The sequence below is a fragment of the Zootoca vivipara genome, chromosome 16 (assembly GCF_965207765.1).
Source record: "Zootoca vivipara chromosome 16, rZooViv2.hap1.1, whole genome shotgun sequence".
In the NCBI taxonomy this organism is placed as follows: Eukaryota; Metazoa; Chordata; class Lepidosauria; order Squamata; family Lacertidae; genus Zootoca; species Zootoca vivipara.
Genome location: NC_142599.1, coordinates 34159570 through 34185369, shown reverse-complemented (window position 1 = coordinate 34185369; position 25800 = coordinate 34159570). Strand labels below are relative to the sequence as shown.

Here is a 25800-nt window from a genome sequence, read left to right as displayed (position 1 = left end):
ATTGTATTCTTAAATTTTATCTCTCTCCCTGTATCTTTCCTAAGATTCCGACATTCGAAGTTTTGGAATTTCTCGCATCGCTGTTCTCAGCAGTGAGAAAACCATGCTGCTTGCTGCCTCTTCTAAACCCCCCCCCCCGGTCCTCCAAGCTTAGAGGCCTCCAAGCACCGCAACCCAGGAATGGAGTTGTGGGGCCCCAGACTTTGCCCTCTAGCCCTTGACACTGTCACCAAGCCTGGCCTCGCTTTGCCTGTTGAACATTTTCTTCCTGACCGGGATGGCTTCCTTGAACTCTGACCATGCCTCTCCCTTGCTTGGATGGCGGACAGACAGAAGGGGACCTGCGAGGGCTGGTGTCGAAACTAATCTACTGTACAATGGGGGAAATGTACATTTGCTGCTCCACAAACTTTCCCCTCCGGCCCCGAGCACTGCTGGCCTGCGGCCCTCGGACGCTGGCTCACAGGGGACTGAAAAAGATTCCCCACCAAGGGGATTTCCTACATGCGGGAGTTTCTCCAGGGCCACTTGATCGTTTTGTTCCCGCCTTCCCATATTGTCTATTTATCATAGAATCATAGGGTCTTAGAATCGGAAGGGACCCCAAGGGTCATCCAGCCCAGCCCCCTGCAATGCAGGAATCTCAGCTAAAGCGTCCATGACAGATGGCCGACCAACCTCTGCTTCAAAACCTCCACGGAAGGAGAGTCCACCAACTCTTGTGGGAACCTGTTCCACTGCTGAACAGCTCTCGCTGTCAGAAAGTTTTTGCAAATGCTTAGTCGGAATCTCCTTTCTTGAAACTTGAAGCCAAGGGTTCGAGTCCCCGGAGCAGGAGAAAACAAGCTGGCTCCCTCTTCTATGTGACAGCCCTGAAGATATTTGAAGATGGCTATCCTATCTCCTCTCAGTCTCCTCTCTTCCAGGCTAAACATACCCAGCTCCTTCAAGCGCTCTTCATAAGGCTTACTTTCCAGACCCTTGATCATCTTGGTTGCCCTCCTCTGCACACCTTCCAGCTTGTCAACATCCAGCTTAAATTGTGGTGCCCAGAACTGGACACAGGACTCCAGGTGTGGCCTGACAAAGGCAGAATAGAGTGAGACTATGATTTCCCTTAAACCACAGAGCCTAGGGCTTGCCGATCAGAAGGTCGGCGGTTCGAATCCCTGCAACGGGGTGAGCTCCCGTTGCTCGGTCCCTGCTCCTGCCAACCTAGCAGTTCGAAAGCACGTCAAAGTGCAAGTAGATAAATAGGAACTGCTACTGCGGGAAGGTAAATGGCATTTCCATGTGCTGCTCTGGTTCGCCAGAAGCGGCTTTGTCATTCGGGCCACATGACCTGGAAGCTGTACGCCGGCTCCCTCAGCCAATAACGCGAGATGAGCGCCGCAACCCCAGAGTCGTCCGCGACTGGACCTAATGGTCAGGGGTCCCTTTACCTTTCCATGACTTCCCTTGATCTGGACACTCGACTTCTGTTGATGCAGCCTAGAATAGCACTAGCCTTTTGGGGGGCTGCTGCATCACACCGTTGACTCATGTTCAGCTTGTGGTCCACCAAGACCCCCTAGATCCTTTTCACATTTACGGCTAGTAATCCAGGTGTCGCCCATCCTATATCTGTGCACCTGGTTCTTCCTGCCTAAGTGCAGAACCTGACCTTTGTCCCTATTGTAATTCATTTTGCTAGATTGAGAATCCATATGAGGGCTCAGAAATAAAAGGTTCATTAATAGATCTGTAACAAGCAATTAGGTATACAATTGCTCGTGAGAACATGAAAGGCGCAGAACAAAATATGGCTGGAAGTATCAAATCACGCACGGTGGGTGGTGGGTCGGGTGGAGGGATATAGGAACACAGGAATACAAGAAAATATTTGCAACCTGAAAAAAATTGTCATGTTTTGCTTTTGTTTCTGTTTGATGTTTTGTTATTAATTGGTGTTATTTTGTTTAGTCTTACTTTCCTTGGTTGTACATATAATGTACAGATTATTTTGAATTTCATATGATTATAATTTTATATGATTTATTATTATTTAATTTGCCTTTTTTTCTTTATCTCTCTTTTTTCTTTTTTTTCTTTTTTCTGTTTACACTTTTTGTGGTGTTTTGATTTGTAATGTTGAAACATAAAATAAAAGTTATTATTTTTTTAAAAAAAATCATTTTGCTAGCTTGCTCCCATTTCTCCATCCCTGTGTGGGATGGCTGCATATTCCTGAACTAGACGATCCTCAGGGTCCCTTCCATGCCAGCTCTACGATTCTATGATTTCTGTATATTTGGTTCAGCTCAGGACAGAGAGGATAAACAACTCTGGGGAAATAACCTGACGACTGTTTTCCCCCCTCTTCTTTCCTCATTATTCCCCCCCCCCCCCAGCTGTGTCTCCGAATACCATTCTGGTTCAGCCAGGGATGAACGTCACCCTGCCCTGCCTGGAGGGGGAGCTAGAGAACATCACTCAGGTGCACTGGATGTTCAATGGAAGGAACCTGAGCACATCCACCGGCAGGCAGGTGATCCCCGGACCCAGCCTCTTCCTGCCGTCGGTATATTTCAATGACTCCGGCCGCTACGCTTGCTACACCGACAGCCGCCTCCTCCTTTGCTCCCTGCGCCTGATCGTAGAAGGTGAGGGAGACGCTTCGAGTGGTTTAGGGCCCTTTCTGCTCAGCTGCACCTATGCCTGGGTTTGGTTGTCGCTCGGTTGGATCATTTACTGCCCTCCCTCTTCCAGTATACCTGAAAGAACGTCTCCACCCCCATCGTTCTGCCCGGACACGGAGGTCCAGTGCCGAGGGCCTTCTGGCGGTTCCCTTGTTGCGAGATGCCAAGTTACAGGGAACCAGGCAGAGGGCCTTCTCGGTAGTGGCGCCCGCCCTGTGGAACGCCCTCCCACCAGATGTCAAAAAGAAAAATAACTACCAGACTTTTAGAGGACATCTGAAGGCAGCCCTGTTTAGGGAAGCTTTTAATCTTTAAGAAATTAGTGTATTCTGATATTTCTGTTGGAAGCCGCCCAGAGTGGCTGGGGAAACCCAGCCAGATGGGCGGGGTATAAATAAATTATTATTATTATTATTATTATTATTATTATTATTATTATTATTATTATTAGAATTGATTTCCCAGGGCCTGAACAAGGACAGGGGAATCTCAGGCCCAATGTGGCCACCCAAGCCTCTCCACCAGCCTTCAGGATTCCTCGTGACCACGCCCCCTCTCCCAGGACACGCCCCCTCCGCCTCCCATTGCACCCTCCTTGGGCAGCGGTATAATCACTTGTTATTCGTGTTCTGTTCTCCTGGGAAGGATTGTAAATGCTTCCTGGTGTGGCTCAGAGGTTTCAGGGGATATATGATTTGTTAGCTAATAATAATAATAATAATAAATAGCGCAACATAACAAAGAAAAATCAAATAAGAACCAGACATTTAAACCGTAAAACGCCACAGGCTGGAAAGAGAATTACAAAGATTTAGCATAGCTCCAAAGGGATAAGAAAGTACGTGTTACGTGTGTGTGTGTAAAATTTACAGATAAATTGCTAAAAGATAAAAACATTGGCAGGATTATTGTAATAAACCTGCAGTTTCATAAGAGTTTATATTTAAAGTAGATAAGTAAACAAGCAAATTAAATGAATTTGGATATGCAGAAGATATTAAAAATAAATAAATTTAAGGAACTGCAGAAATAGGGGGAAGGAAGTCAAAGTTTGTAATGTTAAAATGATTGTAAAATTAATGAAATGTATACATTTGAAAAGAATAAATAAAAGCTTTTTTTTAAAAGAAAAAGGGTGGACTCTTCCAAAGATTCCATTTACATATAATAAATTTATATTATATTATATTATATTAATAAATATGTATGTATGTATTATGCTTTTATATTTGTTGGAAGCTGCCTAGAGTGGTTGGGGCAACCCAGTTGGATGGGCAGGGTATTATTATTATTATTATTATTATTATTATTATGGAACTCTCTACCTCTGAGTTCCATCATTACAAAGAATAAAGCTTCTATATAGACAAATTGGGACCCTGACTGCCTCCAGCTACAGAAGCTGAGGCTGCTGAACAGACTCTTGGGCTGGGGTATTATAGAATCGGAAGGGACCTCGAGGGTCATCTAGACCCACCCCGCGTGACTAAAGCATCCATGACAGGCAGCCATCCAACCTCTGCTTAAAAAATCTCTCATGAAGGAAAGTCTGCAGCCTCCCGAGAGAGACCATTGTTTTTTCCTTTTATTGATACACTTTTCCCCATATCTTTATCGTGGATCTTATTGAGATTCATGTGCAAATTGTTGGGTTGCACACTTTTTGATGGTTGGTTTGTTCTTTAGGAATGCTTTTGTAATTTTGTAATAAAAATAAACCCCATAGGGTAAGCAGCCTTGCGCATGGTTTTAGCTTTGAGAAGGTGGCGCATGCAAGTGAAATGAGGAACGAAACAAGCCAGACATTTGCATACACAGAGGGAATCCGGTGAACTTTGTTAAACTGAACTAACTAGCCAGAACTGGAGTTCCTGAGCATAAGCGGATGTCTGCCTATCCTGCCCCCACGTGACAGTCTCTTTTCCCCCTTTCCAGAACCTCCAGAGGCGCCAAACTTCACCTGCTTCCGAAAGAGCTTAGCCAAGGACATTTTCTGCGAGTGGAAAACGACGCATGGGATGTCCAGCCACACCAAGGCCAGGCTATGGGTGCAGAAAAAGTGAGTGGGGGCTGGGGCAACATTTAAATCGTGGGGGCAGATATGATATGAGGGATGTCGGGGTTGTTGGGTTAGCAATGGGTAACCCTGTCATTCCCACCCCACCCCCACCCCGATCTTGAGTTCGCTTTTCTATATTTCCACTTTAAAAAAGGTAAATCCTGATGGAAATTCTTCCGTATTCCAATGCAAATTTAACCTACTAGATACCGTATCAACTGAGAGACTGCCTTATCTATCATCTAGAGAAGAATTTGTTATAAGAAAAAACTGCTCCTTTTCCCTTATGGCAGGGGTCAGCAAACTTTTTCAGCAGGGGGCCGGTCCACTGTCCCTCAGACCTTGTGGGGGGCCGGACTATATTTCGAAAAAAAATATGAATGAATTCCTATGCCCCACAAATAACCCAGAGATGCATTTTTTTAAAAAGGACACATTCTACTCATGTAAAAACACCAGGGAGGCCCCACAAATAACCCAGAGATGCATTTTAAATAAAAGGACACATTCTACTCATGTAAAAACATGCTGATTCCTGGACCGTCCACGGGCCAGATTTAGAAGGAGATTGGGCCACATCCGGCCCCTGGGCCTTAGTTTGGGGACCCCTGCCTTATGGGGTATCCAAGAGCCTGTATAGAGTCCTTAAGTGGGTTCCCTATCGGTAGGAGAAAATAACAGAGACCGACTGTTTTGGAGGTGCTCCCGACTTCCCCCTCCAGATATGATTTGGGGTGGGAGCAAGGGTGGGGGAGAGAAGCAGGGAAGCCCCATTTTGCTCACAGGACTCATTGCACGGCTCTCGCTAGCGCAAACCATTTACAGTGGAACCTCGGTTTATGAACACCTCGGTTTACGAATTTTCGGTTTACGAACGCCGCGGACCCATCTGGAACGGATTAATTCACTTTCCATTACTTTCAATGGGAAGGTTCGCTTCAGTTTATGGACCACTTCAGTTTATGAACAGACTTCCGGAACCAATTACACCCATGCTTCGGGTTAAGTACGCTTCAGGTTGAGTACTCCGCGGACCCATCTGGAACGGATTAATCCACTTTTCATTACTTTCAATGGGAAAGTTCGCTTCAGTTTATGAACGCTTCAGTTTATGAACAGACTTCTGGAACCAATTGTGTTCATAAACTGAGGTACCACTGCCCAAACAACTGGCGAGCCTGTGGTGGTATAACAGTAGTTAGGGTGTCGGGGTAGGACCTCAGAGAGACCAGGGTTCGAATCTCCCACTTGGCCATGAAACTGACTGGGCCCAGTCACTGCCTCTCAGACTGACCTACCTCACAGGGTTGTCGTGAGGATGAAATGGAGTGGAAGGGTGGAGAAGTGTGTACGCCGCTCCGTGGAGAGAAAAAGGGGGACCTTGATGCAATCTATAGAAATAGACATGCCATGGGCTTTAAATGCACAGTGCATACCAGCCTTGATCACCCGCAGAGCAAATCCATTGAAATTAACCGGCCTTCCGCCAGCTGCGCCCATTAATTTCAAAGCAGGGTCTGCTCTGATGAGCCGCTGTCATGCGATGTAGCTGGCGAGGCATGGCATTTCCATGCTGGCTTTGCTCGATCGTGGCGAGATCCAGAGTCTTCCCTTCCTCCGGCTGAGCATCCCCCCCACGTCCCCTAGTTTCGTCGGGGTGAACCGCGTCGAGCACCCTTGCCGCTATTACGTCAAGTCCCGGAAGTTCTCTTGCCGCATCGAAGGAATCGGTGACGATGTGCACATCCTGAAGCTGTCCGTCTGCATCGTCAACCTGGCGGGAGCCCTGAGCAGCCACACCTTCATCAGCACTGAAAATCTGTGTGAGTAATAGCACCTTCCTCTGAATCGGGGCCGGTACACCATGTGTCAGGGCGCATTTGTGCTGGAGCTGGAGCGAATCTGCCCGCCCCCAACTCTCCTCCCTGCACATTTTCCCTGCTTGCAAATTCTTCCAAATATTCCTGGATGCATGACAGGGGTCAGCAAACTTTTTCAGCAGGGGGCCGGTCCACTGTCCCTCAGACCTTGTGGGGGGCCGGACTATATTTTGGAAAAAAAAAATGAACGAATTCCCATGCCCCACAAATAACCCAGAGATGCATTTTAAATAAAAGGACACATTCTACTCATGTAAAAACATGCTGATTCCCAGACCGTCCGCGGGCCAGATTTATAAGGTGATTGGGCTGGATCCGGCCCCCGGGCCTTAGTTTGGGGAGTCCTGCATGAGACTCTTAATCTCAGGGCTGTGCTTTCAAGCCCCACATTGGGCAAAAATGGGTCCTTTCCAACTCCACAATTCCATAATTCTTAAAAGTGTAGAATCAGGACTGGGGGAACTTCCATCTGCGGCCCCCCCGACCGCTCTATTTGGCCCTCAGAATCCTTCCATCTCCCCCTCTCCCCTGGTCATTCCCCTCGTGTGCCAGGAATGGTTTAACATGGCAGGGAAGCGACCGTGAACTCTTATCATCTTCCTTCCCGGGATGGTCGACAGAGAGAGGTTTTTCTCACTCTCTCGTAACATCAGAATTTGTGAGCATCTAATGAAGCTGAATGTTGGGAGATTCGGGAAAGGTAAAAGAGAGTCTTTCTTCACACAGTGCATAGTTACACTGTGGAACTCCCTGCTGCAGGAGACAGCGATAGCCACCAACCCAGATGGCTTTAAAAGAGGATGAGACAAAGTCGTGCAGGAAGGGGCTGTCTTGCGCATGAGTGTGTGTAGAGAGACTAGCCTGCAGCAGTACACAAGTAAAATTTAAATATTGCCCTTCCCATTTTGCTTCTGGCCCTGTGCACCACAGGCATGCGGCCCTTGGAAGCTTGCCAGAAGGGACTGTGGCCCTCAGACTTTGAAGAAACCGCTGCTTAAAATGCTTGCTGCTTAAAATACTTAAACCACTGCTTAAAATACTCTGGTCCGGCATGAATCCAGCACAAATGCTCCATTATTGCATCTTGTTTTTATACGTTGCAGAAAAAAGTCGAGGGGGACGGGGACTTTCCTTTCTCCTTTTTTAAACCTTTCTGGCTGATCTCTCTCTCCCCGCCCCCCGCAGTGAAGCCAGACCCACCGATCGATGTGGAGGTGAGGAATGTGGAAATGCACCCCTACAAGCTGCTTGTGACCTGGCGCAAACCTCCCTCTTGGGGTTCGTCCTTCTTCCGCCTGCAGTTCGAGATCCGCTACCGGATGGAAGTCTCAGCAACATACAGCAAGGTCTGCCCTTACTTTTGATTTTGGGATGAGGAGAGGGCGGGCATTCTCTGAACCTGTAAAAGTTGCAGTGCTCGATTTCATGACGCAGAAATAATTGGCTCCCCCACCTTATTTCCTGTGTGCCTTTCGGCTGCATTTTTCATTAGACCAGAGGCGGGGAAACCTGTGGTCTGCTGGGCGTTGTTGGGACTACAGCGCCTATCATCCCCAGCCAGCATGGCCAATGGTCGGGATGATGGGATTTGTAGTCCAGCGACGTCTGGAGGGTCGCAGGCTCCCCATCCCTGTCCTGGACACATATCCCAACCAATCAGGGACCACATAATTAATGCACTTTAATGAAGGTAAAGCGACACTGGGGCTCCTGTGGCCCTTCAGATGTTGTCAGACTACAACTCCCATCAGCCCCAGCCAACCAGACCCCTGGTTAGAGATGATGGGAGTCGTAGCATCTGGAAAGCTACAGGCTCTCCACCAGGCTATGCTGATTTGCAGTGGCAAATTCCCAGGGTTTGAAGAACCATCCACAGCTCTCCCTCGAGGTGCTTGGGCCTGCTGCATGCAGCACAGTCATCTGGTGTACAACTGAGCTCTGGCCCTTTCCCTACATATCAAGTTTCCAGTCCTCATGGTTCCATATTGAAGATCTGGCTTTCGCAGGAAGCTGCCTGATGCCGAATCAGACTCTGGGTCCACCTAGCTCCGCATTGCCTACATGGACTGGCAGCAGCTCTCCAGGGCTTCAGGAAAGATGTCTCTCCCAGACTCACCTGGCGGTGCTGCCGCAGATTGAACCTGGGACCTTTTGCATGCCAGGCCACTGAGCTGTGCTCCTTTCTTTCGGCTACAGATTCACCTTCATGACGAACACACTTCCTACACCATCTCTGACGTGATGCCAGGTGTCCGGCACATCGTCCAGGTGCGGGCCCGGGAAGAATTCAACCAAGGAATCTGGAGTGAATGGAGCCGGGAGAGCTCTGGAGTTCCCTGGACAGGTTGGCAGTTCCCTTTCCATTGCCCCTCCTGTGCCCTTCCTTATATGGCAAGTTTGTGGGAATGTAGTAGGAGAGGATATATTGATTAAGTATTGTCTTTCCTCGCTAGTGATCTGGTAGCAGAGTACAGTCCCCTGTATATTGCAGGAAGCTAATTGGTAGATTCGTTTGAATCTCTTGAGTTAAGCAATCTAGTCTGGCTTGTCCAGAATTTGTTCCTGGTAAATCCCCTTTGTTCCCTCTTCAAAGAATAAAGACGCAACAGTCTTCTATTAAGAACAACAATAAGTTTACTTACATTCAGTTCACAGTATGATCCTGAAGGCAGGCTTTAGCTTGTAGTTGCAGAAGAGCGAGTGGGCTCATCCCATGTGAGGAATTGAGCCCATGTGCTGCTGGCTGAGAGCCAGCAGACAGCAAAAACATCAAGATGGAACAACGTGAAAGGAGAAGGGAAGATGGCTGCATGACTAAGCCCTTTATAGGGTCTCCCAGGGTCACGTCCACCCACCTGCTCACAAACAGGGGGGAGGATGCTCCAAACAGGTGTGACAGGAAGTCCTCCTGGCTGGAGTAACATCCCCCTGTGTGTCCACTCTGGGAAAACAGGAAATGTTGGACTTGATTGCTTTCTGTGATGTTACTTCCCACAAGGGTCACCATTTTGCAACCTGCCAAGGAACAGAACAGCTGGTCTCGAGTCATTTGCTCATATCAAGGGGTTAGCTAGGTCAGGGCAGGCTCAGCTGTAGCCTGTAGGCCTCCTAAGAGTCCTCTAACTCAGCCACAGAACATCAGCTTTGCATGCCAAAGCTCCCAGGTTCAATCCCAAGCATCTCCAGATAGACTGCTTGAAACTCCGGAGAGCCACTGCGGGCCACTGTAGACAATACTAAGCTAGAAGGAACAATGGTGTAATGCAGGCATGTCACACCTGCGGCCCTCCAGATGTTTTGGCCTATAACTCCCATGATCCCTAGCTAGCAGGACCAGTGGTTGGGGAAGATGGGAATTGTAGTCCAAAACATCTGGAGGGCCGCAGGTTTGCAATGGAAGTTGGAGTCTGTGTGGAGGGCCACGGGCTCCCCTTCCCTGCTTTGCACCTCTGTAAGTGCATTTAACATGTGATCCCTGATTGGTTGGGACATGTGTCTATGGGGCTGGGAAATCTGCAGCCCTCCAGATATTGCTGGGACTCCGGCTCCCATCATCCCTGAAGCATTGGCCGTTCTGGCAGGCTGTTCTGGTGGAAGCTGGAGTCCAAGGATATCTAGGGGGCGGTGCATAGGCTCCCCAGCTTTGCCTTTTGGCATGAAAACCACCCGACCCCTAATATCAAATGTGTGGAAGCTGGCTGTAGTTCCTGAGGAATTGTAGGAAATGTATTTTGGACATGCAAAGTAGTACTCTTGTGTGTGTGTGTGTGTGTGTGTGTGTGTGTGTGTGTGTGTGTGTATATGTGGGCAGAATACATACACAAGCCTGAGTCACTGATCTTCCCTGATGCCTAGGCTCTGAAGAGATGGACTTGTGGGTCTAGCTTCAAGGTAGATTTTGGTCCCAGCAGCCCAACAAAGAATCTCTCTCTCTCTCTCTCTCTCTCTCTCTCTCTCTCTCTCTCTCTCTCTCTCCGTGCCTCGCCCCAGCTATGTTTTTTATTCAATCCCTTCTTTTTCGCCTTGGCATTTCAGAAACCAAGGACCGCGACTCAGAAACCACGCCTGTCCCCTCAGAGGTAAGTAATTCCCACGAGAAGCAGGGCCTTTTGGGTTGTGGCTCCAGAGCACTGGAACGCCCTCCCTGCAGGCGGTCCATATATACCCTGCTCCAGTCTCTGATGTAGTTTCAAAGACAAGCGAAGCGTTCCAGCACTTCCAGTGTCTGTTGGGGGTGGCTCATAAAATCCTAGCATTGGAGGGAGGGGACTTATAGATCATTTACCATCAATGTGTTTTCCCTAAAATTCAACCCAAATCTACCCACCTGTCACTGAAGTTCAGGTGTGGCCCTCCCGATGTGAGTGGACCAGGAGCTCTCACCAGCCCCAGCCAGCAGAGTCGGTTGGGGGGGGGGGGAGAATGGACAATCTGTTCATTTTGGTTTCTCAGTTTTCCAAAGTTAGGCGCTGTAGCAGTACTACACCACTTGAAGCAGTTATGGCTTCCACCCAAAGAATTCTGGGAGCTATAGTTCATTAGGGGTGCAGAGAGTTATTAGGAAACCCCCACACTATTCCCCCTCCTAGGGCTACATTTTGTTTTATTTATTCTATATCCCACCTTTTCTTCAAAGGAGCTCAAGGGGGGGGGGCTACATGGTTCTCTCCCCTTCCTCGATTAATTCCCCACGGCAATCCTTTGAGGCAGGTTAAACTGAGAGCCAGTGAGTGACCCAAGGTCTGCCAGTGAGCTTCATGGCCAAGGGGCAGGATTTGAACCCTGGTCTCTCCCAGGTCCTAGTCTGACCCTGCTTCCACTAACAACCCACCGGCTCTAAACAGGCTTTCCCAGTTGGGTGAATGATCACAAGTGCCCGCTTGTTAGTTGTTTTCATGTTTTTAACTCTTTCTTATTTTCTTACGTGCAAATCTCCTTGAGACGGAGGTTTAGAAGGTGAATAATAATAATAATAATAATAATAATAATAATAATAATAATAATAATGCAGCCAGAACCCAATCCTCTTCATGGGAGACACCCTTCTGAGTGGGAAGGGAAGTAATAGTACCACTGTATTCTGCTCTGGTCAGACCTCACCTGGAGTACTGTGTCCAGTTCTGGGCACCACAGTGAAGGATACTGACAAGCTGGAACGTGTCCAGAAGAGGGCAACCAAAATGGTCAAAGGCCTGGAAACGATGCCTTATGAGGAACGACTTAGGGAGCTGGGTATGTTTAGCCTGGAGAAGAGAAGGTTAAGGGGTGATATGATAGCCATGTTCAAATATATAAAAGGATGTCATATAGAGGAGGGAGAAAGGTTGTTTTCTGCTGCTCCAGAGAAGCGGACACGGATCAATGGATTTAAACTACAAGAAAGAAGATTCCACCTAAACATTAGGAAGAACTTCCTGACCATAAGAGCTGTTCGACAGTGGAATCTGCTGCCAAGGAGTGTGGTGGCGTCTCCTTCTTTGGAGGTCTTTAAGCAGAGGCTTGACAGGCATATGTCAAGAATGCTTTGATGGTGTTTCCTGCTTGGCAGGGGGTTGGACTGGATGGCCCTTGTGGTCTCTTCCAACTCTATGATTCTATGGTTCTGACTCAGGAAATCTGTAGCCTCCACACCAGCTAAAATATTCTGAGAGAATGAATTTAAAAGGCCAGAACCCACCACAAGCATTCAAAACAGCCCCGCTAGCAAAATGCATAGGCTCCAACTGCCCCCCTCTCAGCAGGGACAGCCCCTGTTTCCGAGACGTTGGTCCCTAATAAACCATGCTTCCTCTTTTTGACCACTGAGGGTGCCTCGTCTAAACGGAGAGACGCAGCCATTCAGAGTTGGCTGAATTCAACCCTTTTCTTTTTTGCTCTTGCAGGTTGATCATTTTGCCAGCACCGTTAAGCCCAAGTGCACTTCTGAGCTCCCTGTTGTCATGAGTCAGCCGACAGGTAAGTGTGCCTCCTTTCGTGACCTTGCTTTTGGTACGTGCTAAGGGGACGTGGGTGGCGCTGTGGGTTAAACCACTGAGCCTAGGGCTTGCTGATCAGAAGGTCGGCGGTTCGAATCCCCGCGACGGGGTGAGCTCCCGCTGCTTGGTCCCAGCTCCTGCCAACCTAGCAGTTTGAAAGCACCTCAAAGTGCAAGTAGATAAATAGGTACCGCTCTGGTGGGAACGTAAACGGCGTTTCCATGTGCTGCTCTGGTTCGCCAGAAGCGGCTTCGTCATGCTGGCCACATGACCTGGAAGCTGTACACCAGCTCCCTCAGCCAATAAAGCGAGATGAGCGCCACAACCCCAGAGTCGGTCACGACTGGACCTAATGGTTAGGGGCCCCTTTACCTTTTTAAGGGCTGCAAAAATAAAGGCAGGGGTGATGGGAGCAAGGATCTTTGGCAGGTAGGCTTCCCTAGTGGTGATGGCAGCCGATAGCCGTGTTCCTTATTTGTGGGTGACCTTGGGCCGGACACTGCCTCTCAGCTTAGCCTAACTCACAGGGTTGTTGTGAGGATTAAAGGAGGAGGGGGAGAGTCATGTATGCCACGTTGAACTCCTTGGAAAAAAAGGTGGGGCACAAATGCAAATTTGATTCCATTTTGATTTCCCATGATGCCCCACAGCAGGCTCTTTTGGACTGAGGGCCGCATTCCCTGCTGGGCAACCTTCCCAAGGGCCAGATGGAGAGCTGGATTTGGACCCTGGACCTGAGGGTCCCTGCCTTTGCCCCAGGGACATGCTAAGCTGGAGGCATTGTGGGTAATAAAGAGGGTGGCCTGACCTAACTGTGTTCCCTGATTGTTTGTCCCTTCCAGTGGAAAATGCTGCCTCTACGCCTCTGTACTTGTTCCTCATCATGGCCATAAGCGTGACTGGAATTGTTGGCATCTTGGTTGTTGGAGTCATTCTCCGGTGAGGAAAACTACCTAATTTTCGGGAGTTGGGGCGGGGATGTTGACTATTGGGAGCTGTGAATCCCCGAAACTTTGGTCTTGGAAGATGTTTAGGAGGGACAGATCTGGGGTGATTTCTAATACTTGCTTAGTTATCTTACATATTTCTCGTATGGCTGTTGTCCAGAATAGTTGGATTTTGGGGCATTCCCACCACATGCGGAGGTATGTGCCTGTGGAGGTGCACCCTCTCCAGCATTTTGGTGAGGTTCATGGGTGTATTAGTGCTAATTTCCTTGGTCTTAGGCGCCACCTGTAGGTGAGTTTCAGAGTGAGTTCTTTCCTTTTCATTGATAAGGATTCAATGGGGTTTTTTAGACCACATTCTGGTCCACTGAGTGGGGTTAATCTCATAGCCTATGTCGTTCTCCCATTGTTTTTTGATGACGTCTAGGGGGTTCATGGGATTTTGGAGTAGTATTTTGTATATTACGGATACCAACCCTTTGCTGTGTCCCTTTGTTGTTAGGAGGAGGTTTTCGAAGGTTCCGCAAAACCTTGGTTAGCTTTCTTCTTCAAACTCTTGATTTTGATGCTCGACTGGCTGCACGTTTTTCAATCATGCCTGGGAGGAGCAGAGAAGCATGATCTGAGAGGGCGGGGAGAGGTTTGGGGGCTGCAAAATCAAGCTGTTAAAAGAGCCTTTTGCTCCGATCCATGTCATTATCCTGCAAAGCCAGAATCAAAGTTTGGCAGGGTTAGCATCTTTTAGGAGCCCACATAAAAATGCTAGTCTAGGATCCTTGTTTCCGGTGATGTCTCTGGAATTCCAAGAAACCCAAAGCTGATTGTTTAAATCTGCACCATTTAAAAATGTTCTGTCTGCCATCTTAATTCAAAATGGCGCACGGCTGCATCCAAACATGGACAGAAGCCTCCTTCTTGATCTCAGGCACCAGCGTGCAGATTTTAGTTTGGACAGATTCAGTCCACCATCTTGACTCCAAATGATGTCCACTCGTATCCCAACATAGATGAAAACTGATCCTTGAGGTCAACGGCCATCAAGGTTATAACAAACAAGCAACTTTCCAAAGTACAGTAGAGAGCAATTATAAATAAGAATGAGAAAAACCTTGCTGGATCAAGGCCAATGGCTCATTCAGTCCAGCATCCTGTTCTCACAGTGGCCAACTAGATGCCTTTGGAAAACCCACAAGAAGGGAGAACTAGTTGAAAATGATTTACAGATGATATTTAACTCCAAATAGGCTTGCTAAGATGTAGAAGACGGAATCAGGTAATTGCTGGAGATGCAATGAGGTTGAGGGAACATTCTTGCATATGTGGCGGACCTGTAAAAGGGTAAAAGAGTATTAACAACAACAACAACAACAACAACAACAACAACAACAACAACAACAATAATGTTTATTTTTTATACCCCACCCATCTGGCGGGGTTTCCCCAGCCACTCCGGGTGGCTTCCAACAGACATTAAAATACAATAATTTATTAAACATTAAAAGCTTCCCTAAACAGGGCTGCCTTCTGATGTCTCCTAAAAGTCTGGTAGTTGTTTATCTCTTTGTCATCTGGTGGGAGGGCATTCCACAGGGTGGGTGCCACTACCGAGAAGGCCCTCTGCCTGGTTCCCTGTAGCTTGGCTTCTCGTAGCGAAGGAACCTCCAGAAGGCCCTCGGCGCTGGACCTCAGTGTCCGGGCAGAATGATGGGGGAAGTATTGGGAAATAATCCATAATGAATTGAAAAAAAATGATTAAAAGTACCCCCCCCCGCCAAAAAAAACCACAGAGTCCTTTTTGTTGGTGATAATTCAGATGGAAATTCTCAGGTGTCAAAAAAGGTTCTTTATGTCTGCCGCTACTGCGGCCCATGTTCTGTTAGCCCCAAAATGGAGAACGAGCGAGGTCCCAACTAAAGAGGAATGGCAACTTAAGTTGATGGAATATGCGCAGCTTGCGGACTTAACATATAGAATAAGAGAACAAGAAGAACATAGGTTTAAAGAAGATCGGAAAATGTTTATTGAAAATATTGGGGAAAATTGTGTAGACTTGAAAACGTTGGCAGCATTAAGATAAATTCGACAGTGTAAACAAGTTTTGATGGATGTAATAATGGAAATACTGAATGGTTTAGTTTGTGTAAAATAACATGCAGGGATTTATGTAAACCATGGAAAGAGAAGAAGGGAAGTCGTTGGTATCTTAAGGGTGTATAAATGCGTATTCTAAATTGGAGAGAGAGAGAGAGAGAGTCTTCCCCCCACCCCACATCCCAAGGCCACATAATAAAAATTACACACACACACACACACACACACACACACACACACACACACACACACAGGTTCCAAGCACAAGAGCACCTCTCCTGCAGTTTCCAGCAACGTGTTCAGAACCATTACTGTCTCTGACTGTGGAGGCAGCCACCATAGCTACCGTTTTTCCCTGAAAATAAGACACTGTCTTATATTTATTTTTCCTCAAGAAGACACACTATGGCTTATTTTCAGGGAGTGTCTTATTTCAGTGGCTCTGGGCGCAGCACCGCGTCCATGTCTTATTTTCGGGGTTTGGCTTATATTGCAGAAACTAGTCTCATTCAGCCCGTTAAGAAAACGGGCGCTAGAGGTGCGACGGGGCTGCGGCCTTCCCTCCCTTTCTGCGCTCAGCCGCGGGGCGCGCCGGGAACGCAATTAAACAAAGCGCTCTCCCGTCGTGTCCCGCGGCTGAGAGCAGAGAGGTAGGGAAGGCCGCGGCTCCGCCGTTCCTCCCACGGGCCAGGTAGGGTTGTCAGGAGGCGGAGGCGGCGGACCAAGATGGCGGCATCAGGTTCTGGGGCCGGCGGCGGCGGCAGGAGCCAGACTGGGCTCCCGCCGCGGCGGCCCCGGAGCCCAATGCCGCCATCTTGGTCCGCCGCTGCAGGGGAACGGGAGGCAGAGGGTTGAGGGGGGGAGAGAACCAGTCCCTGTGTCCGTGGGGCACATGCGCATTAGCGCGGACAAAGGGACACAGGGAATCTGGACGCAGAGACACAGGGACTTTATTATATAGGATGCTTAGAAATCCTGCTACGGCTTATTTTATGGGTACTGTATGTCTTATTTTTGAGGAAACCAGGTAGGAGACTTTGATAGTGTTTTCCTCATTTAAAGCCGTCCAAGTGGGTAGTCCTCACTGCCTCCCGTGGACTTGATGGTAGAAAGGTGATCTCAAAGGCTGCCATTTTTTATTTTTTATTTTGTTCGTTCCAGGTACAGGAAAAAATGGGGGACGTCGCCTTGCGGAGAAGAGAAATCCAGCACCGCCCCCCCACACTCCCTGACCCTCATGGCTCCTGAGCCTCCTCTCAGCTCATCTCCTCTCCTCTCCCCTCCGGCTTCACCCTTCAGCGAGAGCTCTGTCGACACCCCGAGCATCCCGGAGAACAGCCCCTACGATGTTTCAAACGCGGACTATTTCCTGATGCCGTAGTAGCCGACAGGCGTCGGGTTTAGGGAGGTCATTGGGTGCCGCAGCGTCCCCGGATGTGGGCCCCGTATGCACCCTGAAGGACGTGAAGAGTCAAGAACACAGCCAAGGCACCTGTGACATCGTTGAGAGTCCCTTGGGTCGTACCGACATCAGGTAGTGCCGACGTCAAGGCTACTGAGATCTAGGGAAGGTGTCTGCTCTTCCGTCCGGAGTCGGGCCGCTCAGAAGATGCTCCACTTTCAGGATTTTGTTCGCCGCTCATCAGGAAGAGCTCAAGTGTCCTTGAAACCGAAGATGGTGGTTGCAGATATGCCAAGTCCCTCGCCTGGGTTCTGTGATGGGGATGCGCGCGGCCGCAAGGTTTCTTCCCGCCCACCATGGCTGCCGGCGAAAACGTTTGGAGGCAACGACAACAAATTGTCCCTACATTTTGGAAGTTATTTCCAGGAAGCGTCTTTGCTCCTGGATTCATGAAGTCAGGGAGGGAACTGTCTGCCGTTGGAGGAGCTGTCACCTCCGAAGCTGGAGATGATGGAGGAAGTGGTTTTGGGTACCACTTTCAGCAAGCGTTGGCCCTTTCCCACATGCCAGATTCCAGGGCTGGCTCGGGACATTTTGCGACCTGATTCCAAGGAATGGTGCCTTCTGCCGAGCTAGACAGTTGCTCCACCTGGCTCAGTATTGTCTACACTGACTGGCAGCAGCTCTCCAGTGTTTCAGACAGGCAGTCTCTCCCAGTCTAGGGAAGCAAAGGACTGGGCCAGGGGGCTTTTGCACGCAAAGCCGTGCCACGGGAAAAGGTGGCGTTTCATGTCTTCCCTGATTTCATGCAAAGGAACTGATTTGTCTGGCAACTCTTTGCTGGCTGAAGGGGGCAGAAGACAGGTAGTCTTCTGGGGATTTGGTGCTGCTTCCTGCCCACCAGGAACCTCACCCCTGAGGCAGTCACCTAACTCTACCTTATGACTGGGCCGGTGCAGCCAGAGTCCCCGTGATGTATTGGAACGAGCAAGTGCAAAGCTGCCTTTTAGCTGAGCCGGACTGTCGGTCCCATAATTGTCCTTCTCACCACCCTACCATGGGAAAGGCTTCGGACTGAACAACAGGAGCACCCCCAAGGCCGAGCCCAGTATCCTGTTCTCTCAAAGGCCAGCCAGCTGTGCCAATGGGAAGCCCGAAACAGGACCTGAGCACAACAGCAAACCTCCTCCATCGCAGAAAGCATGTGTGCTGTCCCGGAGTCGTGGCTGCAACGCACAAGGCTGTGCCACTGGTCTGCCTTATTGTGCGGGAACGAACATGGCCCCAATCTGGCTGGGGGCAACAGAGATTTGGTCTTTCGAAAGCGAGGGGCTTTGTTACCCACAGTCCCTGCTGTGTATCAAAAGAGGAAAGGGAGGACTCTTTCCGCAATGTAAACAAGTCTCCAACTTGTTGCCTCCAACAGGGAACTTTGCTGCTCTCGGATGTTACGAAACCCAGCAATACTCTGTCTTTTTTTTTTCTTCCTGCCACAGAGCAACAGAACTGATATTTACGTTTTTCTTCTAAAGTTCACAGCGTCAGACTATTTTTTGCTATTAGCGGCTTTCTCTGCTTGTCGGGTGAAAGGTGTCCCTGTGTCTCAGATGTCGCCCACATAGGAGACTGTGATGAATCTGGGGGTTATGGGCAGGCAAAACACGGGAGGTGATTCTGGCCAAGGCTCTGCCAAAGAGCCGCAAGAGCCGTTCATTTTCCCAACATCCCCCACAGGCAGATTTTTCAGCCTGAGGAGAGGGGGAATTGCTTGCAAAACAGCAGTCTTACCCCCTTCCCGCCCAGGGAAAGAAGAAAGGATATCCAGGTAGCCCCACAAGTTTAAATTTATTGCATTTCTCCTTCGTGAGTATATGCTGCCTGGACACAGTTTCCTTATTTATTTCCGCAAACGAAAGGGACTAGCAACTTTGGTTTTTTTGCTTAAATTAAAGCTGCCAATTCAGGAGAGGGGCTAATGGAGCTTAAGAGGTTGTTTATGCTCTGCCCGGCATCACTTCTTCTTTCGCTTCTCTGTTTGTTGTACGCTGGGTGGATGGCATTGTGGCTGCTTAACTCTCCCACCCCACCCTGAAATTATGTTTTGCAATAAGGAGCAACCCCTCCCTTTTCCTGCCCACTCCCTGCCGCTTGCAAACAGCGCCTTGCCTGTTTCCCGAACCCGAATCTTCCCTGAGCGAACAGCCAGGAAATCAGTGCTTTTTAAGCAACCGGCGTGACATTCAGGTTACCAGCTCAGCAAAGCGTCTGGTCTGATGCCACCAAGGTAAACAGATCTCTCTTAGCCCTGTGCCTAGCAAAGAACTTCAAAGGCCAGTGCCAGCCCTAGGAAACTGCTGCCCTCAGCAAGTTTGATGCTACTCATTTGGGACTCTGCCTGAACCAAGGTTTTCTTTCCACATAAATGCACGACGTGTGTTAAATCAGCAGGGCAAAGCTAGGACGATGGCACGGCTGCCAATTTGTTCCTGTCCTAACAACCGCTGTGTGTAGCTTGTGCGCATTTGTGTTGACGCATCGCAGTGTTGTACCACTTGAGCTTCAGGGCCTTTGGACCGCACACTTGTTTACAAATTCTCTCTGCTTCTGGTGCATGAGGAGCTATATCCCACATATGAAAATAGCAAGCTCGTTCTCTTAAGTGTGGGTCTGTAAATAGGCACTCAGAGGTGCAAAGCATTGGCAAGCTCAGAGGAGCCCCAGGGTTTGTAGAAATTATTTGGGGGGGACCCCAAGGGGGTGAGATCCCCAAATACAAGGGCTTGGTATGTCCAGTAGGCCTGGCATCCTGACTGTTGAGAGGGTCAGGTGGAGCGGGGAGAAACAAGGTGAAGTATTTGAATGGAGTATTTGTAAAAGGACATGGCCAGCACACACTGAACAATAACCCCATTCCACCTTGCAGCATTGCTTTTGCATGCCTCTGTCGTTTGCATAATCTGCCAATTTAGGCACCTGGCGATGTTAAGTTTCAATCCGAAAAAGCTCGTACCACCACAAAACTTTATACTTTTAAAGGGCTGCAAAAGTCTCCATTTTGAAGGTTCATTTTATTCCTGCCTGCTGCTTTGGTAGCCCCTCAGGCCACGAAGACATTTATAAATGTGTTAAATGGATTCCATGAATAAAATTAACAGGCTAGCATAACAGCCTCCCATGGCATGCGGGAGGGGGAAATGAAAGGAAAGACCTTTTTTTAAAAAGGCTTAGCTTATTGATTTTCAGAACAAGTGGGACTTTTTGAGACACTTGAAGAATATTTGAGCTGCACCCTTGCCGTTGCATGTTGATTTCTTGATACCCTGCTCTCCCTTCTAAATCAGGACTCTGCCACTTCATCCTGCCACCACAGGAAAAGAGTGAGACCACAGTGCAGAAGGGAAAGGGGTGTTTGGTGACGATAACGCTTGCAGTCTAGGAGCGTTGCCGGGTAGTCTAAGAAACCAAAAACTCTCTGCAGTTTTGAAACCGGCGGTTAAAATCAGGGCCATTTTGAAATCGGTGCTAAAATCAGGGTCCATTCGAATGGCCCAGTCTGCCGTCAAGCTGGTGTCCAGAATTGTATCCAAACATGGGAGGGGGTGTAGCCCTGCCCCTTGGTTTCTGGAACCCTTGTGCCAAATGTGGTTATGATATCTTGGGCGGTGTCTCATAAATAAGCCGTGTTCCAAAATTGGTGAAACTCGGAAAATTAGAATATCGTCGAAAAGTGCATTTATTTCAGCAACGCAACTTTAAAGGTGAAACCAATATATGAGATAGATGCATGACATGCAAAGCAAGATATGTCAAGCCTTTATTTGTTGTAATTGTAATTATTTGTTGTTAGGTGGGTCAATTATAAATGGAATGTAATTAATGAAATGTAATAGCGATGTTTGTTTTTGTATTATTGTAATTATTTGCTTTATTACTGTGGAATTTCCAAAAGAAAGCATTTGTAAAAATTAAAAGAAAAAGAAAAAAATAATAAGTTGCATTACTGAAATAAATGCACTTTTTTCGACGATATTCTAATTTTCCGAGTTTCACCTGTAATTGCATCCCCTGGTAAAATACGGCCTTTTCAAATGTGTGTTTTCTTTGGGGTCCAGCTTTCCTTCTCTCTCTCTCTCTCTCTCTTCCTGGGGTAGCCTGGCTGTGCTGGCGCGTGAGAAAGAAAGAGAGGAAGAAAACAGTTGAGCAATCTTTGGGGGGGGGGGGAGCAGGTTCGCAGCGCAGGAGAAGGAGGGCTGCTGGTGAAACCCCCGGTCCAGGCAGCTGCTTCCCTCCATCTTCCAGTTCAGTTCTCCTTTTCGGTCCCTCCTCACTGATAAACAGCTCCAGAGGAAGTTCGTACCCGCTTAGGGACAGAGGAAGTGAAATCCCCAGGGGTACTTGAATGCCCCCTTTTCTGCTCTCTGGGCCAACTGCCTTGTCTCCTCATGTCACACCTGACCCATACATTTGCAGACCCTCCAAGTGTCCCTATTTTCCAGGGACGTCCCTAATTTAGAGAAGCCGTCCCAGTTTCTGATTCGATCCCAGAGTGCCCTGCTTTTCCTTAAAGGCAAAGGTAAAGGGACCCCTGAGCATTAGGTCCAGTCGCAGATGACTCTGGGGTTGTGGCGCTCATCTCGCGTTATTGGCCGAGGGAGCCGGCATACAGCTGCCGGGTCATGTGGCCAGCATGACTAAGCCGCTTCTGGCGAACCAGAGCAGCGCACGGAAACGCTGTTTACCTTCCCACCAGAGCAGTACCTATTTATCTACTTGCACTTTGACGTGCTTTCGAACTGCTAGGTTGGCAGGAGCTGGGACCGAGCAACGGGAGCTCACCCCGTCGCGGGGTTTCGAACCACCGATCTTCTGATCGGCAAGCCCTAGGCTCTGTGGTTTAACCGTCAGCGCCACCTGCGTCCCTTTTCCTTAGGATGTCCCTATTTCCTTTGGAGAAATGTTGGGGTCATATGGCATTATCCAACCCCCAAGCCGTCTGAAGGCAATCCTGTATAGGGAAGGTCTTTTAAAACATGTTCATAGAATCATAGAGTTGGAAGAGACCCCAAGGGCCATCCAGTCCAACCTCCTGCCAAGCAGGAAACGCCATCAAAGCATTCCTGACAGATGGCTGTCAAGCCCCTGCTTAAAGACCTCCAAAGAAGGAAATTCCACCACACTCCTTGGCAGCAAATTCCACTGTCGGACAGCTCTTGTTTTATGTTTAATGTTTTATTATGTTTTTATATACAGTGGTACCTCGGTTTTCGAATTTAATCCGTTCCGGAAGACCGTTCAACTTCCGAAATGTTCGGAAACTATGGGGCAAAGGGCAGCCTGCAAATTCAATAGAGAAAATTCAACTCAGCAGAAGCCGTTCGACTTCTGAGGTGCGTTCAAAAATGAAAGCATTTACTTCTGGGTTTTCGGCGTCCAAGTTCCGAAACGTTCGTCAATGGAGATGTTGGAAAACCGATATACCACTGTATGTTGGAAGCTGCCCAGAGTGGCTGGGGCAACCCAGTGAGCAGTAAAATTATCATTATGGAATGGGGCATCCCTATTTTCATCGGAGAAATGTTGGAGGGCATGCATTTGAAGCACTCTTATATCACTCTCAACAACCATAGTTGCTTCCCCCACAATAATCCCGAAAACTGTAGTTTCTGAAGGGTGGTGGGAACTATAGCACCATGAGGGGCTTTGATATATATATATATTTTTAAGAAGACATGTGCTTTAAATGTGCATCAAATGTGCTTTTAATGCATGACATTGATAAATAGGGTTAGGAACTGAGCTTTAAAAATCACTCAGCACCTGGAAGAGAGGCGTTTATACAAGTTACAATGCAGATTGGTAGGCAGGAAACCCATGTTTTATTATTCGCTTTTTTTCTCTTCTTTTTCTGTATTTTTGCCTTATTTTGAAAAAGTATGGTAAGTGCTTTGGACATGACACAGAAGCGCACAAACCTGTTTTAAGTTGTTGGTGAAAGTGCAAATCAACCTGGTCCAACATAAGATCGCATCATTGTGTATTGCTAAAACATATTACTTGTATTATACCCTTTAAAGAACCAGGTGTTGTTTAAAAAGGAAAAGGAAAAAGAATATGTATTTTGTCTAAAGATTAAAAGTTTTGCAAATGTTTTGTGACTGATTTTGTAACAGAAAACCAATAAAAATTGAATTAAAAAAACAAAGCAAACTCCTTTGCATTTTTGTTTAGGCCTGCCTACCTGCAATACGGACCTGTGTTTTCAATGAACAAATTTTTTTGGGAGGCCCCTTTGCCGAAAGCACGCCTTGGGTTTGGTTTACAAAAAGACCTCCAGAACGGATTATGGTTGTAAACCAAGGCACCACTGTATAAATTTTGTGTGGCTTCCCATGTGCTGTATTTCAAGGTCTGGTTCCCTTTAATTCTGCCTCCAGACTCTTGCTGAAACCAAATACAATCCATTCTTGATAAAATCCCTTATACCACAGCTACAAAAATTAACTTCAGTTCGCATTAACACATATCATAATTTGTAAATTCGCAAGGTTGTTTTCACTGTACTTTGGCTGTGCTCCCTTCCTTTGAGGCTTTTTTTCATACAATCAAGAAGTGTGGGTGCATACTTTTAATATCTACTAGTGGCCCTCCCACGCGTTGCTGCGGCTCATCCGTGTGATTCTCCCCACCCTGTCCCAACCCATGACGTATCATGCCTTCTCCCCCCCACCCCTGGCTCATCCCTGTGACTGGTCCCACCGTGTCCTGACCTATCCCGTCCCCTCCTCCCCCCAACGCCCACCCAGGCGAGTCTGTACCTCCATTCAGCCTAGTCTGTAAAGGCTTCGGCCTCATATGTAAACGGGAGCCGAGGTGCTGTTGAGAGGGAAAGTTTTATAGGTGCAGTACCAGTGTAGCTGCTGCTAGAGGGCGCTGGTTTGCACCCTGGTTCTTTTCCCGGCATGCATTTTTGTCTGAGTGGTGTGTTTTGAAACACGGGGTTTTACCTGGCACAGGTGTGACATATTGCTACGCAACTGGTATGGGGTTATTCTCATATTCGCATGTGGCATTGTGTCAAAATTTGAACGCAATCGGTCAAGCGGTTTTGGTGAAAAGTGGATACTAACAGACATGGCCAGTTTACATTTTTATATACAGTGGTACCTCGGTTTGCGAACGCAATCTGTTCTGCGGAGGCATTCGCTCGCCGAGGTACTCGCTTGCCAAAGGCACGCTTCTGCGCGTGCGCGAAGCACCGATAGAACGCTTCTGCGTGCGAGCTGTGCAGATCGCTTCTGCGCATGCGCGAGCTGCACAGATCGCGTCTGCGCATCCGACGCCGCGGAACCCGGATGTAAACACTTCCGAGTGTGCGGCGTTCGTAAACGGAGGTTCCACTGTATATAGATTTTAAGAAAGAAAGAAAGAAAGAGGGAGGAAGAAAGAAGGAAAGAAAGAACAGTTTGACTAATAACACTCAGAGCAGGTTTATACCTCTAGAATCTCATACTCTCCCTGGATTTTGGTCCAGGTGCAACTCCCTGGCGAAAAGACATCGGGGATCCCTCGCTGAAATCTGGTACCACCTGGCTGTGGTTTTCCTGTGACAGGATCACCCTCTGCAGCAGGGAAAGCCCCAGAGCCCTTGTTTCAACCTGGCTGACTCAATTTTAGAGCTGAGCGAGATAAGCAGGGACTTTTTTTCAGCCTCTCTGTCTCTGCCTCTCTCTGCCTCTCTGCGAAGCTACACGGCCGGCCATCTATTAATAGGTGGAACTACCCGAAGTGCCATCGCAGGTGCGTAACTTCTTCCTACTGATTTCGACGCTGGCCCACTCTTCTGCGAGCGAGGGAGCGGAAATGTCAAACCACGGAACCCGCCGCCGAGAACGAAATGGAAAAGCGGCAGTGGAGAATGAAATATAAGTGGGGGGAAAATAATCTCTGCAGGCGAGGAAACCAGAGGCGATGTTGATATCGGTACAGGACCGGCCTTGATGATGGTTGGTCCAAAATATGAAGAGGGCCTCGTTGGCTGATCTGTTTCTCGAGCAGCCGCCTGTTTTGCTTGCATAATTAAGACTCACACGGCAGAAGGTTAAGTCATTCCGCAGCAGACATTCAAAGCTCATGGTCTCCCGCAAAGAATTGGGGAGCTGCCTTATACTGAGTCAGACCTACCGGTATTTCTGCACACTGACTGGCAGCGGCTCTCCAGAGTTTCAGACAGAGGGTCTCTCGCAGCCCCTACCTGGGGCCTTTACATGCATAGGTAAAAAGGTAAAGGTAAAGGACCCCTGGACGGTTAAGTCCAGTCAAAGGCGACTATGGGGTTGCGGCGCTCATCTCACTTTCAGGCCAAGGGAGCAGGCGTTTGTCCACAGACAGCTTTCCAGGTTACGTGGCCAGCATGACTAAACTGCTACTGGATTGTGACGAGTGCCAGAGCGCACGGAAACGCCATTTACCTTCCCACTGCAGTGGTACCTATTTATCTACTTGCACAGGCATGCTTTTGAACTGCTATGTTGACAGGAGCTGGGATAGAGCAATGGGAACTCACCCTGTCACGGGCATTCGAACCACAAACCTTCCGATCAGCAAGCCCAAGACGCTCAGTGGTTTAGACCACAGCGCCACCTGCGTTCCTTTGCTTTTAAATGCATAGACTGTGCTCTGCCCTCCTCTTAAATATAATAGCAAGCGTCTAGTCCTCATGGTTTTGTACAAACACTGACTTTTACATTGGAACCTGAGAAGCTGCTATT

General features: G+C 48.3%; 1 protein-coding gene across 1 annotated transcript in view; it reads left to right on the top strand.

Moving 5' to 3' along the window:
* IL6R (interleukin 6 receptor) overlaps nucleotides 1–20986 on the top strand; it is a 28324-nt gene extending 7338 nt beyond the window's left edge. The window contains exons 2-10 of the mRNA XM_035098646.3: nucleotides 2391–2642; nucleotides 4614–4737; nucleotides 6385–6560; nucleotides 7803–7963; nucleotides 8814–8961; nucleotides 10653–10696; nucleotides 12500–12572; nucleotides 13435–13531; nucleotides 16792–20986. Of these exons, the coding sequence (XP_034954537.1) occupies nucleotides 2391–2642; nucleotides 4614–4737; nucleotides 6385–6560; nucleotides 7803–7963; nucleotides 8814–8961; nucleotides 10653–10696; nucleotides 12500–12572; nucleotides 13435–13531; nucleotides 16792–17011 (1295 nt within the window). The 3' untranslated portion in view covers nucleotides 17012–20986. The remainder of the gene's footprint in view (nucleotides 1–2390; nucleotides 2643–4613; nucleotides 4738–6384; nucleotides 6561–7802; nucleotides 7964–8813; nucleotides 8962–10652; nucleotides 10697–12499; nucleotides 12573–13434; nucleotides 13532–16791) is intronic.
* The last annotated feature ends 4814 nt before the right edge of the window (nucleotides 20987–25800 follow it).